General features: G+C 44.1%; 2 protein-coding genes across 2 annotated transcripts in view; both read left to right on the top strand.

Moving 5' to 3' along the window:
* The first annotated feature begins 228 nt into the window (after window positions 1-228).
* On the top strand, window positions 229-5452 carry LOC103262761 (keratin, type II cytoskeletal 6A-like). The gene is made up of 9 exons (XM_008060402.1): window positions 229-765; window positions 1930-2144; window positions 2489-2549; window positions 2707-2802; window positions 2925-3089; window positions 3876-4001; window positions 4634-4854; window positions 5061-5095; window positions 5208-5452. The coding sequence occupies exons 1-9, from the start codon at window positions 229-231 to the stop codon at window positions 5450-5452; spliced, it is 1701 nt and encodes a 566-aa protein (XP_008058593.1).
* Window positions 5453-16438: 10986 nt separating this feature from the next.
* Window positions 16439-16819, top strand: part of LOC103262760 (keratin, type II cytoskeletal 6A-like) — a 5345-nt gene continuing 4964 nt past the window's right edge. The window contains exon 1 of the mRNA XM_021713557.1: window positions 16439-16819. This exon is cut by the window's right edge and continues 156 nt beyond it. Coding sequence (XP_021569232.1) covers window positions 16439-16819 — 381 coding nt within the window.

Here is a 16819-nt window from a genome sequence, read left to right as displayed (position 1 = left end):
TCAAGGAGCGAAAAAATGCAGCCTTGGCATTTTATAACTTTCTCATAATCCAGGTGTGATCTCACAGTGTGTCAGGCCAGCCACAATCTGCAACGCCTTCCAGCTCCGAGGCCAGCCCGGGCTCCCCACATATATAAACAGCGGCCGGGAGCCCAGCTCACAGCTCTCTCCTGTCGCCTGTCCCCTTCACTTGCTCCGCGCTCTCCAGCCATCCTGTCCCCCGCAGTCATGTCCAGCAAATCCACCGTGAGGACCCACAGCAGCAGCCGCCGGGCCTTCGGCGCCGGCTCGGCCAGGCTCCCTGGGGTCAGCCGCTCCGGCTTCAGCAGCGTGTCCGTGTCCCGCTCCGGGGGCAGCGGCCTGGGTGGCGTGTGCGGGGGAGCTGGCCTCGGCAGCCGGAGCCTCCACGGCCTGGGGAGCTCCCAGAGGGTCTCCGTCGGAGGGGGCAGCTGCGCCGTCGGCGGCAGATATGGCGGCAGAGTGGGCGGCGGCTTTGGCCTTGGAGGTGGCACCGGGAGTGGATGTGGCTTCGGCGGTGGAGCCGGTGCTGGCTTTGGGCTCGGGGGCGGAGCTGGCTGTGCCGGCGGCTACGGGGGCCCTGGCTTCCCCGTGTGCCCCCCCGGAGGCATCCAAGAGGTCACCGTCAACCAGAGTCTCCTCACCCCTCTGAACCTGCAAATCGACCCCAGCATCCAGCGGGTGCGGACTGAGGAGCGCGAGCAGATCAAGACCCTCAACAACCAGTTCGCCTCCTTCATCGACAAGGTGAGCCAGGAGGCCCTGACCTCCTCGGGCACCTCGAGTCCCCAGACCAGAGAAGCAGCAGCCTTCCTATTAGGGAAATAACGGGAAGGGAGAAGGGGGACGCCAGATGGCTCCGTGTAGACCAGCGGTCTCCAGCGTTTTTGGCATCAGGAACCACTTTCATGGAAGGCAACATTTCCACAAACGGGGTGGGAGTGTTAGGGGAGAATCATCAGGCATTAGAGTCTCATGAATGCCAGCCTAGAACCCTTATGTGCACAGTTCACAATGGGTTCGTGCTCGTATAAGAGCCTAATGCTGCCCCTGACCTCATAGCAGGCCAAGCTCTGCTCACCTTCTGCTGGGCAGCGAGCTCCTAACAGGCCACAGACAGGTACCAGTCTGCAACCCAGGAGTTGGGGATCCCTGGTGTAGACAACAGGCAGCTGATATTGGACACATGTAAACCACAGAATCAATTATGTGGCCCTCACTCCTGCCCAGGAAGAGCTGTGACTTTCCATAACCTAGAATCATAGATTAGAACATGAGAGAATGGAGTGGATTTATTCTTCCCTCTGAAGTGTTTATGAGATTACAAAGAAAATGCCAGTGGAAAAAGGCAGCAAATTACTTTCTGGGGTCTAGATAAACTAATAAGACTTTAGAAAAAGAAATGGAATATTCTGGCAAAATTAAGAGAAAAAGAAAGACCAGAAACATTTATACAATATATAGAAATGCTAATTTATACTAGAAACATAAAGTAACCATAAAATTATAATATTTTAGAATTAAATATTATCATGAGGCAATATTTAACATTTCTTTTAACTGAGATCCTTTTAGTAATAAAAGTTTCATATATCAGGTAAATACTATCCTTAAACTAGATTTGTGTCTGTGCTTGGAAAAAGAAGGGGAAGAAATGTTGAAAGTCACTGATATGCTCATGACTTAGAGGTGAGAATATGTCCATGGTCCAGGAGGGAATACTCCAGTTTGACCTCTGGGGTGCAAAAGGCAAAAGGTTTGGGGGAGAAAAGTCCAGTCCTAGCCTCTATACAAGCACTGTAGCAGCCCAGCCTCATGGAGACCTCCCAGACCTATTAGGAAACTAGTAACACACACATATTTTCCCTTCCTTCCATCAGCTGGACAGTGACCATCTTGTCTCCCCTCCAGGTGCGTTTCCTGGAGCAGCAGAACAAGGTCCTGGACACCAAGTGGACCCTGCTACAGGAGCAGGGCACCAAGACTGTGAGGCAGAGCCTGGAACCTTTGTTCGAGCAGTACATCAACAACCTCAGGAGACAGCTGGACAGCATCCTCGGGGAGAAAGGCCGCCTGGACACCGATCTCAGAGCCATGCAGGACACGGTGGAGGACTTTAAGAACAAGTGAGTTAGAGGGGAGGATGGGCTCGGTTTTCTGAAGTACACATGTCAAGACTTGTGGGTAACCAGGTCTGAATGTGGCCATGCTTCCTAGAAAAACATGGTCATGGAAATGAAAATCACAAATCATTGTCCAGGACCAAACCTGCAAAAACAAAACAGGAGGATGGTGATATAAAAGAGGTAAAAAAAAAAAAAGTAGCAACAGAAATTGTCTTTTAGTCTTTCAGTGGGAGGAAACATCAATTAGGATATATTCCTTTCATGGAAAGTGTTGGATTCCAGGCTGCTTTTGTGTTTCCTCCTGCCCACTGGCTCTATTGTGTCTTACACCTTTCTTCTTGTAGATATGAGGATGAAATCAACAAGCGCACAGCAGCCGAGAATGAATTTGTGACTCTGAAGAAGGTGAGCAGATTAAGCCAGGGGTCAAGTTTGTGTGCTGAAGGAAATCCATGATTGTTTCCCTGCTCCCATGTGAGAGGACAATTGGTGGGGAGTCTAAAAGCTGAGTAGATTGGGAAGGAGGGCTCAGCTGACTCCAAGGTGTCGGCTCTTTCCCCAGGACGTGGATGCTGCCTACATGAATAAGGTTGAACTGCAAGCCAAGGCAGACTCTCTGACAGATGAGATCAACTTCCTGAGAGCCTTCTACGACGCTGTAAGCATCTCCAGTCTCCTTGTACTGACTCTGAGGGGGCTTGCCAAGGGGGAAGATCCTGGTGTTGGGCACCTCTGCAAACATCACAGGACAAGATGGTCTTATGATGTTCTATTCTACAGGAGCTGTCCCAGATGCAAACCCACATCTCAGACACCTCCGTGGTGCTCTCCATGGACAACAACCGTAGCCTGGACCTGGACAGCATCATCGCCGAGGTCAGAGCCCAATACGAAGAGATTGCTCAGAGGAGCCGGGATGAGGCTGAGTCCTGGTACCAGACCAAGGTGAGCAGGGAGTTGGCAACTGATGAAAAGTCCCAGTGGCTCACCTTGAATACTAAGAGGCTACAGACTTCATTGGGAGACGTCTACAGAAAGAAAGATGAGGTCCTTTTACAGGCCATGTACACTGCACTGTTAGAGTCAATAGATACAGAAATTGTTCCCCAGTCTAGAACCTGATGGAAGGGGGAAAGATACCATAGATAAAGTTCTAGTAACCTTTGCTTTTATTTAAACTCTGAACGCTGACTCTTAGAAATAGTACAGATTGTTGTCAGTTACTAATAGAATTAGATATTCTGTGGTCCCATAAGATTTAGTTTCACAATATCTTTTTTTTTTTCTTTTGACTTGGAGTCTTACTCCATGGCCCAGACTGGAGTGCAGTGGCATGCTCACCGCCACCATAACCTTGACCTGCTGGGCTCAGACAATTCTTCCACCTCAGCCTTCCAAGTAGCCAGAACTCCAGGCGCACATTACCACACCCAGCTAATTTCTTATTTATTGTAGAGACGAGGCCTCACCAAGTTGCCCAGGCTGGTCTCGAACCTGCCGGCTCAGGCAATCCACTCGCCTCGGCCTCCCAAAGTGCTAGGATTACAGGCTGAGCCACCAGGCCCAGCCTGATTTCACAATATCTATCGACCTTGTAACATCATATTTCCAACAAACCCTTGAGGAGAAGCCTCAGGTTCAAGTTTAGCACATGCCCGACTCCAATGTAAAAGTAATTGTTCCCATGAATAAATCCATAGACATTGTTTATCTTTCCACCTCCAACTACAGTACGAAGAGCTGCAGGTCACAGCAGGCAGACATGGGGACGACCTGCGCAGCACCAAGCAGGAGATTGCAGAGATCAACCGCACGATCCAGAGGCTGAGATCTGAGATCGACCACGTCAAGAAGCAGGTACGGTAGAGGGCAGTGGTGAAGAAGAGCATTGTCTCCTTGCTAGGCCATCAGGCAGTCATCAACTAACATTTGGGAAAATTCCTGGTAAGGGAAAAAAAAAAACACTAGGGAGTGGAGGTCAAGCAGTTCTTGCCCTCAGGAACTCAGTGGAGACATAAATTCCACTCAAGAAGATAAGACTCTGAGGTGGGAGAAAGCTAGGTCTCAACAGTCTCACATGAGAAGTCATCACTTCACTCAAACATGGTCACAATCTTGTATGAGTGAGTGTGGCAACCACATATGGTCATCAAAATGCATCTTGTTATAACTTTGGAGATAACATTCAGGACAAGTCAGAGTACTCATACTTCCAGTGTGTCTTGTTGCTGTGTCCACTGTGGTGTCTACCTTCTGCAACAAACCACATTCTCATGCAGAGGGTTACTATAAGCAACAAAGGATCTTGACACTTGACTCCCAGACTAGAAAAGTATTGCAGATTGGAAAAATACTGGAGAGGAAGAGTCACAGCTCCTTCTCTGTCACTCTGGGCTCCTGAATTACTCTTCTCTAGGGAAAAAGGAAGTGGGGCTGGTCTCCACTGGAGCAGCAGACTACACGTTCATTCTATTGCTTTCCCCGGCTAGTGCGCCAACCTGCAGGCCGCCATCGCCGATGCTGAGCAGCGCGGGGAGATGGCCCTCAAGGATGCCAAGGGCAAGCTGGAAGAGCTGGAGGACGCCCTGCAGAAGGCCAAGCAGGACATGGCACGGCTGCTGAAGGACTACCAGGAGCTGATGAACGTCAAGCTGGCCCTGGACGTGGAGATCGCCACCTACCGCAAGCTGCTGGAAGGCGAGGAGTGCAGGTGGGTCACTGACACGACCTCATCACACACCCCAGTCCATCTTCAAGGTGTCTGGCCCCAAGCACAGCCTCAAAGTACACTAGCCATGACCACCATTGCTCTCTTTGGAAAATGACTGAAAGAGCAGTTTCCCGTGGGCCCTTCCCCACGCGGATCCAGGGAATGACTCCCTGAGGTCTCACGCTCCCTGTGTTCCTCTCCCGCAGGCTGAACGGCGAAGGCGTTGGACCAGTCAACATCTGTAAGTACCTTTGCTTGCCTTTCTCCCCTGTCCTCAAACTCTTCTGACCGGGCTCAGGCTGACAGTATGAACTCACCATGTCTTCTTGTGTCCTGTCCCTTCCCCTCCATAGCCGTGACGCAGTCTACTGTCTCCAGTGGCTATGGCAGTGCCAGTGGTGTTGGCAGTGGCTTAGGCCTGGGCGGAGGCAGCGGTTATTCCTATGGCAGCGGCTATTCCTATGGCAGTGGTCACAGCCTTGGAGGTGGCTTCAGTTCTGGCAGTGGCAGAGTTCTGGGCGGTGGCCTCAGCTCCGTGGGAGGCAGCAGTTCCTCCATCAAATACACCACCACCACCTCCTCCAGCAGCAAGCCCTGAGGTCCTGCCACCAGCTCTAGGTCCCACAGTCCTCAGTCCCTTCTTTGACCACAGAGTTCCCTCCTTGGTGGCTGGTCCTCTCCTGGCCTCTGGTCTCTGCTGCTGAGTTGGAGCTGAGCATGCCAGAGGCCCTCCCTTCTCTCATCAATATCTGCCCCTTCCATCTCACCATCAGAAGGGGAATGCCTGACTCTAAATCATGATTTAATTGTAACTGGTGCTTCAATCTGCTGCTAAATTATCAACATCTTTCTCCTATTTCCTACATGTGAAAGGAACCTAATAAGAAAATTATCTCTGCCCATATCCATTACAGAAAATCCTGCCTGGGTATTACTGAAGATCAGGTCAACTCCCCTGTGATGTCTGTGGGCCCCCCAAATTTCCCTCTTTTACAAGTGTCATGACCCTCCCTTTCAGAGTTCACGGAAGCACGAGTGATCAGGCCTATGATGTCCTATGTGTATCCCTGTGACAATTTCTCTGCTCTTTGCTCCCTTGTAATTGCTAAATAAAGCAGATTTCAAAATAATGCATGGTTCCAATGTTTCTTCAGCTTTTTCAACTGATCAGTGCATTTTTATTTGTAAAAGATAATCCATTCCCCATACACAAAACTCCTCTCCCTCTGAGAGGTGCAACAGACAGCATTATGGCATCCTGATGATCAGGGTCTCTTCCACCTCTGTATTTGGCAAGTGGAGTCAAAATTGTCTTGTCCAGGGGTTCCCAACCCCCAGGGCCAAGGATCGGTACCTGTCTGTGGCCTGTTAGGAGCCAGGCTGTACAGCAGGAGTTGAACAACACACAGATGGAATTCTGTCTACTGTCAGATCAGAGACGGCATTAGATTCTCATAGGAGTGTGAACCCTATTGTGAATTGCACATGCAAAGGATTTGTGTTGTGCAATTCTTATGGTAATCTTTTTTTTTTGAGTTGGAGTCTCACTCTGTCACCCAGACTGGAATGCAGTGGCCGCTCCCAGCCACTGCAGCCTCGACCTGCTGGGCTCCAGCTATCCTTCTGCCTCAGTCTTCCAAGTAGCTGGAACTACAGGCGCACTACCACACCCGGCTAATTTTTTTGATTTATTGTAGAGATGAAGTCTCGCCAAGTTGCCCAGGTGGGTCTCGAACCCATGGGTTCAGGCAATCCACTCACCTCAGCCTCCCAAAGTTTGGGATTACAGGCTGAGCCACCGAGCCCGGCTCTTATGGGAATCTTAATGTCTGATGATCTCTCCCACTCCTGCCTGTGGAACAATTGTCTTCCATGAAACCAGTTCCTGATGCCAAAAAGGTTGGGGACCACTGGTCTTGTCCACCCTCATTGTACACTGTTGTCACTGTCCCTACTGGGAACTAGCAGTCAAGTTCTTCTGACCTCTATAAGATCACTTCTTCCCCTGTACCAGTGGTCAGCCTAAATGCTCAGGTAGAGAAATATATTTCTGGTCAATTAGAGCAAAAGCTATTTGATAATAAAATAAGATACTTGATTTAGACTTAGAATTGCCTCTTGATCCAGAAAATTACCTGACAAGGCGTATGAAAAGCAATCAATGTGTGTCTACTTCTGAACTGAATTCTTACTTCTAGAAGTGTGCCCTGCAAAAATAGTGCAAATGCAGAAGGCTGTACATACATGGATGTGAATCACAACAATCTGCACAACAGGAAAATGAGAGACATTCATGCTGGTCAAGTTAAGGGTCCAATGAGTCAGGCTGAAACACAGATGTTAATTTTGTTTGTTTTCCATTTGTTTTCCATATTTGAAAGCACTGGGCCCAGACATTTATATTGGTTAATTCTGTTAGTATTTGGGAATGAAATGGTACCAATCCTCTACAATAGGAAATAGAAGCAGAAGGAATACTTTCCAACTCATTCTATGGAAGCCAGTATTGCTATGATATCAAAAGTAGATAAACACATTTTGAGAAAATAAAACTACAGACCAATTTCTCTTATGAACTTAGACAAAGATGCTCAACAAAAATATTAATAAATAGAATCCTATCCAGAATTATACACCATGACTAAGCAGGATTTATTCTAGATCCACAAGGCTAGTTTACTACCCAAAAGCAATCAATACAACCTAGCACATCAAAGGACTAAAAAAGAAAAATCCTATGACTATACTAATGAATGCAGAAAAAGTGCATGACACAACCCAATACCTACTCCTATTAAAAAAAAAAACGCGGGTTCGAGACCCGCCTGGGCAGCGAGACCTCATCTCTACAATAAATAAAAAAATCAGCCGGGCATGGTAGCGCATGCCTGTAATTCTGGCTACTCGGAAGGCTGAGGCGGAAGGATTGCCGGAGCCCAGCAGGCGAGGCTGCGGTGGCCGGGAGCAGCCACTGCACTCCAGTCTGGGCGACAGAGTGAGACTCCAACTCAAAAAAAAAAAAAAAAAAAAAAAAGCCAGGCAACTTTCTCAATTTGGTAAAGAGCATCTAAAAAAATTATATCACTAACATCATAGTTAATGGGGAGAGACTGGACCCTTATCCCCTAGATGGAGAACAAGGTAACCATGCCCTGTCTCCCCACTATTATTCAGATTGTGCTGAAAGACCCAACTAGTGCAACAAGGTGATAAAAGGCAAAAGTCGTTATGCAGATTAGACATGAAAAATAAAACTGTATTTGTCTCATAGGACCAAACATATTCTCATGTCTGACTGGTATAATGTCTTCTCTCACTGAAAGCTTTGGAGAGTCTGAGATCCAAGAGCTGTGACTCTTATCTAGCTCCGTGGCTCCTCTGGCTTTAGAAAGTAGGGGTAAAGCAGAAAAGCCATCCCCCTGTAGGACTCTGAGGTATCCCCCACAGATGTCCCAATTCCCTGACCGTCTACTGTCTCCTGTCTCCTCACCCTTCCTCAGTAGCCCCTCCATTCAGGGCACTGGCATCTGACGTCTGTCTCCCTTCACTTAGGAAACTCTTCTCCATCAATTATAAAAAGGGAGGACCTTATTTTCCTGCTCCTGCTTCTAAAACAGAATTTATCTGGATGCTTGTAAAGGGCTTTCTTTGCCCCCTTTCTCTAATGTTCTGTTGCCTTTGCCTAATCTATTTCTCTTCATAACACGTTGAGAAAGTTTTTTTAAAAATTCAGACTTTGAAGCTATACCCTGCCATTCATCAAGGAATAACACAGATAAAGCCAGCTGTGAAGTTAATAGAAAAGAACATTTTCCCAAGGGTAAGTTATAGCAGCAATGTGCCATAAATCCCCCTTTCTTTGAATGACACCTTTCTCCTCCTCCTCCTCCTCCTCCTCCGCCTCCTCCCCCTCCTCCTCCTTCTCCTTCTTTTTTTTGGAGTCTCAATCCATCACCCAGGCTGGAGTGCAGTGGCACAGCCACTGCCACTGCTGCCTCGAACTGCTGGGTTCAGGCGATCCTTCCACCTCAGCTTTCCAAGTAGCTGGAACCACAGGTACGCACCACCATGCCCTGCTAATTCTTTTGTTTTCTTGTAGAGATGAGGTCTCACCATGTTGCTCAGACTGGTCTAGAACCCCTGAGCTCAGGTAATCCTCTTGCCTCCACTTCCCAAAGTGCTGGAATTACAGGTGTGAGCCACTCCGCCCGACTGAATGACAACTCTCTTACGCACTGAGAAACTTTGTTCTCTAAAACCAGAGACTGTCAGAAACTATTTGTAATCAAATCAAGAAACGAAACCCTCCATAGGCCCTAGAAGATCTATGTTGCTTTGACACAGAGGCAGCCTCAATTTCCAACCCAGAAGAGCTTCTGATAGCCACGTCCAGCTGAATTTTATTGCTTCCAAGGAAATAAGACCACGAGTTCACTCTGCATTTTAGACCTGATGTGACCCCTTTGCACACAACTCTACTTCATGTAAATTTTACCCAAACTCTTCTCTTTTCCCAAATTCTGGCAGCATTCTCTTGCCCTGGCATGGAGATCTGCTCTGCAACCCCTCTGCATGTGGTCTTCTCCGTACAATGAGTCAAGAAACCTAACTTGGTCAGACTACAGCCTGACCGGGGTTAAGGCATCCTTCTCACTAGCTATACTCTTCTGATATTAACCGGTTGGTCATCTGTTTCCCCCACTGGAATGTCAACTCTGTAGAGTGAGAACTTCATCTTAGACCAAACCTAATGTCACGCAGGCATATGCAGGTTGATAGCTATAGTTATTATATGTATTTATTATATAATATTACAAGAATAACATTAATACTTATAGTAAATATAAATATATAACTAAACATATGTAGAATGCTTAATTTTGAGTAAGGAAGGAGGAGGAATGTATCTATAAACATGATTGCTTGTTTTTTTTTACTTTATATTTTAATTTTATATCATTTCTTTTTTAATTTTTTATTTTAAAGATGTGAGGTACAATTCAGGGTTAGGTATACAAATGTTCATTATACAGGCACCCTTGTTGACGAGGTGTGCCCCTCCCTCCCCTGGCAGTTTCCCTCAACTACCGACCCAGTCCCCTCTCCTCCCCCTACTGGCAGTTTCCCACTACTGCCAATCCCTTTCTTTTAGTACTATGATAATTGTTCAAGTGCAAAGATAACACAATAATAATTGTTCACAGCAAAGATAACACAATAATAATGATCATTCCTGCCATCAAAATTCGTTTTTTTACTATAATTTTCCAATAAAAGGAGCCAGATCTACTAGTGAGAACACATGGTACTTTGTTCTTTGTTTCTGTGATAGATCACTGAGTATGATCAACTCTAAATTCATCCAAGTTGCCGTGAAGTTCATATGTTTGTCCTTCTTTATGGCTGCATCATATTCCATTGTGTATATGTACCACATTTATTTTATCCAGTCCAGCTTCAATGGACAGCATGGTTGGCTCCATGTTTTTGTTATTGTGAATAGAGCTGCAACAAACATGCATGTGCAGGTATATTTGTGGTAGAATGATTTGAGTTCCTCTGGGTATATTCCCAATAGGGGGATTGCTGGGTCATATGGAAGGTCAATTTCTAGTTAAAAATATGGAACATTTTACAAATTTGCATATCATCCTTGCACAGTGGCCATGCTAATCTTCTCTGTATCATTCCAATTTTAGTATATGTACTGCCGAAGAGAGCACTATTTTCTTTTAGTTGGGAACTCCAGTCTGTTACCCAGGTTGGAGAGCAGTGGCACAATCACAGCTCACTGCAATCTCAACTTTCTGGGCTCAGGCAATTCTTCCACCTCAGCCTCCCAAATAGCTGGGACTACAGACATTCACCACCATGCCTGGCTGATTTTTTCACTGTTTCATTTTTGTAGAGAGGAGATCTCATTATATTGCCCAGAGTGGTCTCAAACTCCTGGACTCAAACAATCCTTCCTCCTCAACCTCCCAAAGTGCTGGGACTTGCTTGTATTTTTTTTAATAAGGAATGCAAGGATAAGCCAAAAACTGAGAATAATGATGGGGGGGGGAGACAAGGTAGAAAGGGGACAAGAACAGCAGTAAGCTTCCTGTGAATGTGACTTGACTACATTTTACTTTGGAACTACATAAATACTTTATATATTTTTTAAATATCAAAAAGAACAAGAAAGCTATCCTCAAACATTGAAAATAAATGAAAAAAAACCAAAATTAGTTCTATATTAATTTGATATTGAAACTACACAGAGAAAAAGTTTACTTCAAATGACTTCAAAATCCATGATTTAGATACATACCCCTAGTAAGATATATCCTAAAAATAAGATATCCACCAAAAAAAAAAAATCATAAATTGCATTCGGGATATTTGTTTCTAATAGTAATATTGGTAGTGTACCTTGATACTATTATACGTATATTGTAGAACAAAGCAAATAAATAATATGTTAATTTCATTTAGAGTCAAGTATTTCAGTGTGAAAAAATGTAAATACAGGTATAAAATCATCCTGTAATATTCTATGTAAATTGGAAATATCAATATGAACTTCTGATCTGTTATTTTTAAAATAGTTTTACTTTTGTCTTAGCTCTGGTCATTTGACTTCACAGCAAAGATAACACAATAATAATTAGCATTCCTGCCATCAAAATTCTATTTTTTTACTATAATTTTCCAATAAAAGGAGCCAGATCTACTAGGAGAAATGACTGATCCCATGTCTGTTTCAAGATGAGTAAAAGACAAGCCTGAGACATTTGGTTGTAGAAAACCAGGAAGCTATCAAAGCCAAACGGGGTCTTGTCCACAGAAGCCAAGCTAGAGAATTCCTACTGGCTTCTAATAGAACATTTAAGCACCAAAGGGATTAATAACTACAATAGAATGAAACATATCAAATATATATTTTAAAATATGAATTTACAATTACACCTAAAGCAAAACAAATGACCTAGCAAAAAGTTTTCTTCGTTATCCTTTGGAGTCCATTACTCTAAAAAATGGTAAATAAAGGGAAAGAATCAAGTACTTATTCTGACTTTCCTATATGAACTAAATCTTAGGTTACCTAAAAAGCAAATGACAAAGAGTCCTTCTTTATAGATGAATCCCAGTTAATAAATGCAGAAGGCATGATAGGACCAGAAAAGGAAATTTTGCAACCCCTCATAATAGTGAATTTGGGAGTTGGCCAACGAATATTAAAATCTAGGTGAAAATTTTATTGTATACAGTACTTCATAAAGAAAAAATTGGACTAAAACCACTGAAATCCTCTGGTTGGTCTTAACATCACTAAAAATTAGACAAGTATAATATACCTTATGATATGACTCAATAGAGAAAACATAGCACCAACTATTACATAATCTTGCCTAAAACAGTGGGACTAAATCTAATCAAGTCTCCACTACAAATACCCACACACAGGAAACACTAGGGAAGAGAAGTTTCCTGACACCAACAGGAAGCAATGAACTAAATCCAGGATATGAACATTCTGTAGGAAAAAACAGCCAATAATTTCTCCACAAATCCATGGCATATAAAAGAAAAAGAGGCCAGGTGCAGTGGCTCAAGCTTATAATACCAGCTCTTTGGGAGACTGAGGAGAGAGGACTGCCTGAGCCCGTGGGTTCGAGACCTGCCTGGGCAACATGGTGAGACCTCGTCTCTACAAAACAATCAAAAAATTAGCTGGGCATGGTAGTGCATACCTATAGCTCCAGCTACTTGGAAGGTTGAGGAGGAAGGATTGCCTGAGCCCAACAGGTAGAGGCTGCAGTGGCCGGGAGCAAGCCACTGCACTCCAGCCTGGGAGACAGAGTGAGACTCCAACTCAAAAAAAAGAAAAGAAAAAGACATGGTCTGTTATAGAATAAAGAACCTTAAAAGACATAGCAGCCAAATGCAATGTGTAAGCCTAGTTAGGATGTTGCTTCAAGCCAGCCAGCCTTAGAGAGACATCTTTGAGCTAGTCAGAGAAATGAGAAATGAAGGCGGTATTAGACTTCATTAAGGAATGACTGTTGGTCATGGTCAATTTATTACTGTTACATAGCAAGATGATAAATCCAGTATTACTTAGACACCCATACAAATATTTGCACTTGAAATGACCTATGCCAAGATTTCCTTTAAGATACTTTGACAAGAGAAGTAGGCGAGTTAGATATAAAAAGACTAGGGAGTCACAATGCTGAAACTGTTTAATAACCGTTAATAATTGTTGATACATGGAGGTTTACATAATATTCTCTTTAGTTGTATCTGTTTGAAATGTTCAATAATACGTTTGTTTAAGCAATGAGGTGGCTTGGTATACTGAGCAGAGCATAGATATATTTGGGGATTAAGTTTCTAGAAAGAGTAAAAAGTAATGTCTTATGAACAATCTTCGAGTGACTCAAAAATGGCTCTAGGGAAGTCCTAGAGAACAAAGACAACTGCATTCATGAAGTGTCAGAGTGGAAAAAAATAATGTCTCTAAGTTAGGTTATTGGGTCAACATTTTAATTAATGTGATATTTTATATCACATTAGTAATATGATTTTTATACTATATCTTAGATCATACCAAATAGGTGTATGGGTGGCTTCTGAATTTAACCATGTGGAAGAAAGCAAAGCATTTTTCTCTTCTCAGAAACTACATAAAAACAACAAACAGAACAAGAAACACAAAGGCAGACTCCACCCTCAAACACCCAAAGTAAAAGGCCTTAAAATCTCTAAACCAAAAATATAAAAGAATGTTGTCATGCAAATAGAGAAATATGAACAAAGTTGTTAGGAAAACTCAGAGAAGATGCCACAGCTCCTGGTCTCAAACAACATGGTAACCCACACTGTGATCTTATGAATGCCAGGCATGTTGACTCATTTCACCCAACTAAGTCAATGGAAAGGACATGTCCTCCTATGAAACTCCAAGAATCCCTTGTTTGCAACAATCAGAATGGATCTGGGAGCTGGAGCCAGGATCCTACTTTTTATAAGTTTCAAGAAAGTGTGATGGCAGTTTCTTAACATAAGTAATCACAGACCAAGCCTACTGGCAGTATTTTCTTGGTAAGGCAAAGAAAACAGAGAGATTGTGAACTGTGAGCCATTCTGTAGTGATCTTTGTTGGCTTGTCGGAGATAAAGAATAAAGGGATTATTCACACAGACCTGTGTTGCAATGAGAACGGCTGTTAGCCTGGGTGCGGCCCTGGCCCCTCCTTCCAGAATACCTTCTGCAAGGTCCAGAAGGTGCTCATGTCATTCAAAGAGGAGCACTTGTCAGAAAAGAACCATTCCAGGACCCACAAAAGATCCATGTGCTCAAAAACTGAAAGGAACAGGAAAAACAAAAGGCATTTAAAGAACAGGAAAAAAACATGATGAGATCTTAGCAAAAATAAACACTATTAAGTAAGAGAAAGAAGAGAACATAGAGTGAGACAATAAAACACTTTTCCTGCAGAGCTCAGAAAAGGAGCAGAGAAAAAAAAATAAAGAAATGAAGGCCAAACAGAAAGCAACACAAAGAGGAAAGACACTGGTGAGTACACAACACCACACACACACACACACACACACACAGGAAAAGGCGGAGAAAAGCGGCAGTTGTGAAAAAGGGGTCAGAGTGTTTGAAAGAATCAAGGGAAGATATAAATACGGGAGACAAAGGGGACACAACACAAGCAAAATTGAAGAAGACTATGTGTGTATTTTCTATATATGAATACATAAGATATTTTATTTGTGTATATATAATAAATAATAAAGTAATAAATAAAATAATAAATAAACCAAAGGAGAAAATAAATGAAAATATAAAGCATATGTTTATTTATATGTAAAAATATAAAAATAATATAAAGTAAATTAAAATATAAGATATAATATAAAATGATAAAATAAATAAAAATAAGATAATAAATGAAAATAAATAATAAAATACAACATAGGATCCTTTGCTACATATGCAAACTCCCCCCACCTCTTGCTTTCTCATATACACATGCTTGTACATAAACACACACACACAGACATATCACACATGCCCCAGGAAAGCACAGAAAAATGTCCAAGTCAAGTCCCTAGGAAGAACCTAGAAACATTGCTTGCCTCCATATATAGGAATTGGGAGGCTGTGGAATGGCCTTGAGCAATTATTTTGTTTCTTAAACATGCATTACAAAAAAAATATTTATTTATTTCTTTTTTAGGAGACGGTTTTACTCTGTCACCCAGGCTGGAATGCAGTGGTGTGAACATAGCTCACTGCAGCTTTGTTCTTCCCTTCGGGGCTTAAGTGATCCTTCTGCCTCAGCCTCCCAAGTAGCCGGGATGACAGGCATGCCACCACATCTGATAAATCCAAAAAATAATTTTTTAAAAAACACGTGCTGTGCATTCAATTTGTAAACACATAAATGAATGGGTAGATAGTGATAGTCAATATTTAAATAGAAAATATGCTACATTTAACCTAGACTGTTCCAATACATAAAATAATCTTAATAGGCTTCTAATTTTATCTATCAGCTTATAGGACATAGGCTGGATGGAGTAGCATGTTCGAGGAGACATGATGAGTGTGTGTTTAGAAAAACCCAAAGGCTGAAAAACTGCCATGAACAATCCACCTGATTTATTTAACAGATAAATTGCAGGGAGAAAAATAAGGGGAGATGTTTATATTTTGAAGATTAAAGGCTATTTCACTCAAATACATCATGCGTAGACCTTATTTGGATTCTGATTTGAACAACCAAAGTATAAGAACACCAAAACGAATAACTAGGAATATCTGAGGATTCAATAGATACTTCTTGTTAATGAATACATGTATCTTTAAGACATAAAAATGGTGGTTTGGGTTATCTTTCAAAGGGACCTGTCATTTGGACGTTAATATTCATTTAGAGATTTCTGAGATTTGCTTTCAAATACTTTAGAGCTAGTAAAGGAATCAAGTTGAAGTGCGAATGGAATAAAGTTGGCCACGAGACAACAATTGCTAAGCCAGGTAATAGATACGTAGGGTCTCACTGCGAGGTTCTAGGTCTCTACCTGTTTGAACTGTACATACGAGGAAAGACAATGATGAGGAAATGAAACTATTTCTGTTAAGGCATAAGCAACAGAGTATTTGTGATCTCCAATGTCTCCACTGGTAGAAAAGTCCAGGCAGGGAAGAGGAGAGCGCCTGGGACGCTCTGAACGCAGGCAGAACGTGTAGAGCCTTTGTCTGAGACAGTGACTAAGTCCTAACTCCGTGAATGGAGAATAGTCCTATTGTGCTGAGATCAAGTCAAAGCTGGAGGCAGGAGCGTTTTCCCTGACTAAAGGATGCTAAAAACGCAACCTGGGTGTTTCATAATAACAATCCAGGTGTGATCTCACGGTATGTCAGGCCAGCCCTTGCCAATCTGCAAGCTCACGTTCCAGTTCCGAGCCCAGTCCAGGCTCCCCACATATATAAACAGCGGCCGGGAGCCCAGCTCACAGCTCTCTCCTGTCGCCTGTCCCCTTCACTTGCTCCGCGCTCTCCAGCCATCCTGTCCCCCGCAGTCATGTCCAGCAAATCCACCGTGAGGACCCACAGCAGCAGCCGCCGGGCCTTCGGCGCCGGCTCGGCCAGGCTCCCTGGGGTCAGCCGCTCCGGCTTCAGCAGCGTGTCCGTGTCCCGCTCCGGGGGCAGCGGCCTGGGTGGCGTGTGCGGGGGAGCTGGCCTCGGCAGCCGGAGCCTCCACGGCCTGGGGAGCTCCCAGAGGGTCTCCGTCGGAGGGGGCAGCTGCGCCGTCGGCGGCAGATATGGCGGCAGAGTGGGCGGCGGCTTTGGCCTTGGAGGTGGCACCGGGAGTGGATGTGGCTTCGGCGGTGGAGCCGGTGCTGGCTTTGGGCTCGGGGGCGGAGCTGGCTGTGCCGGCGGCTACGGGGGCCCTGGCTTCCCC

Source organism: Carlito syrichta, unplaced genomic scaffold, assembly GCF_000164805.1.
Source record: "Carlito syrichta isolate Samal-C Ts95f unplaced genomic scaffold, Tarsius_syrichta-2.0.1 Scaffold304602, whole genome shotgun sequence".
Taxonomy (NCBI): domain Eukaryota; kingdom Metazoa; phylum Chordata; class Mammalia; order Primates; family Tarsiidae; genus Carlito; species Carlito syrichta.
The sequence above is the reverse complement of the archived record's forward strand: the minus strand, read 5'-3'. Positions and strand labels throughout refer to the sequence as shown.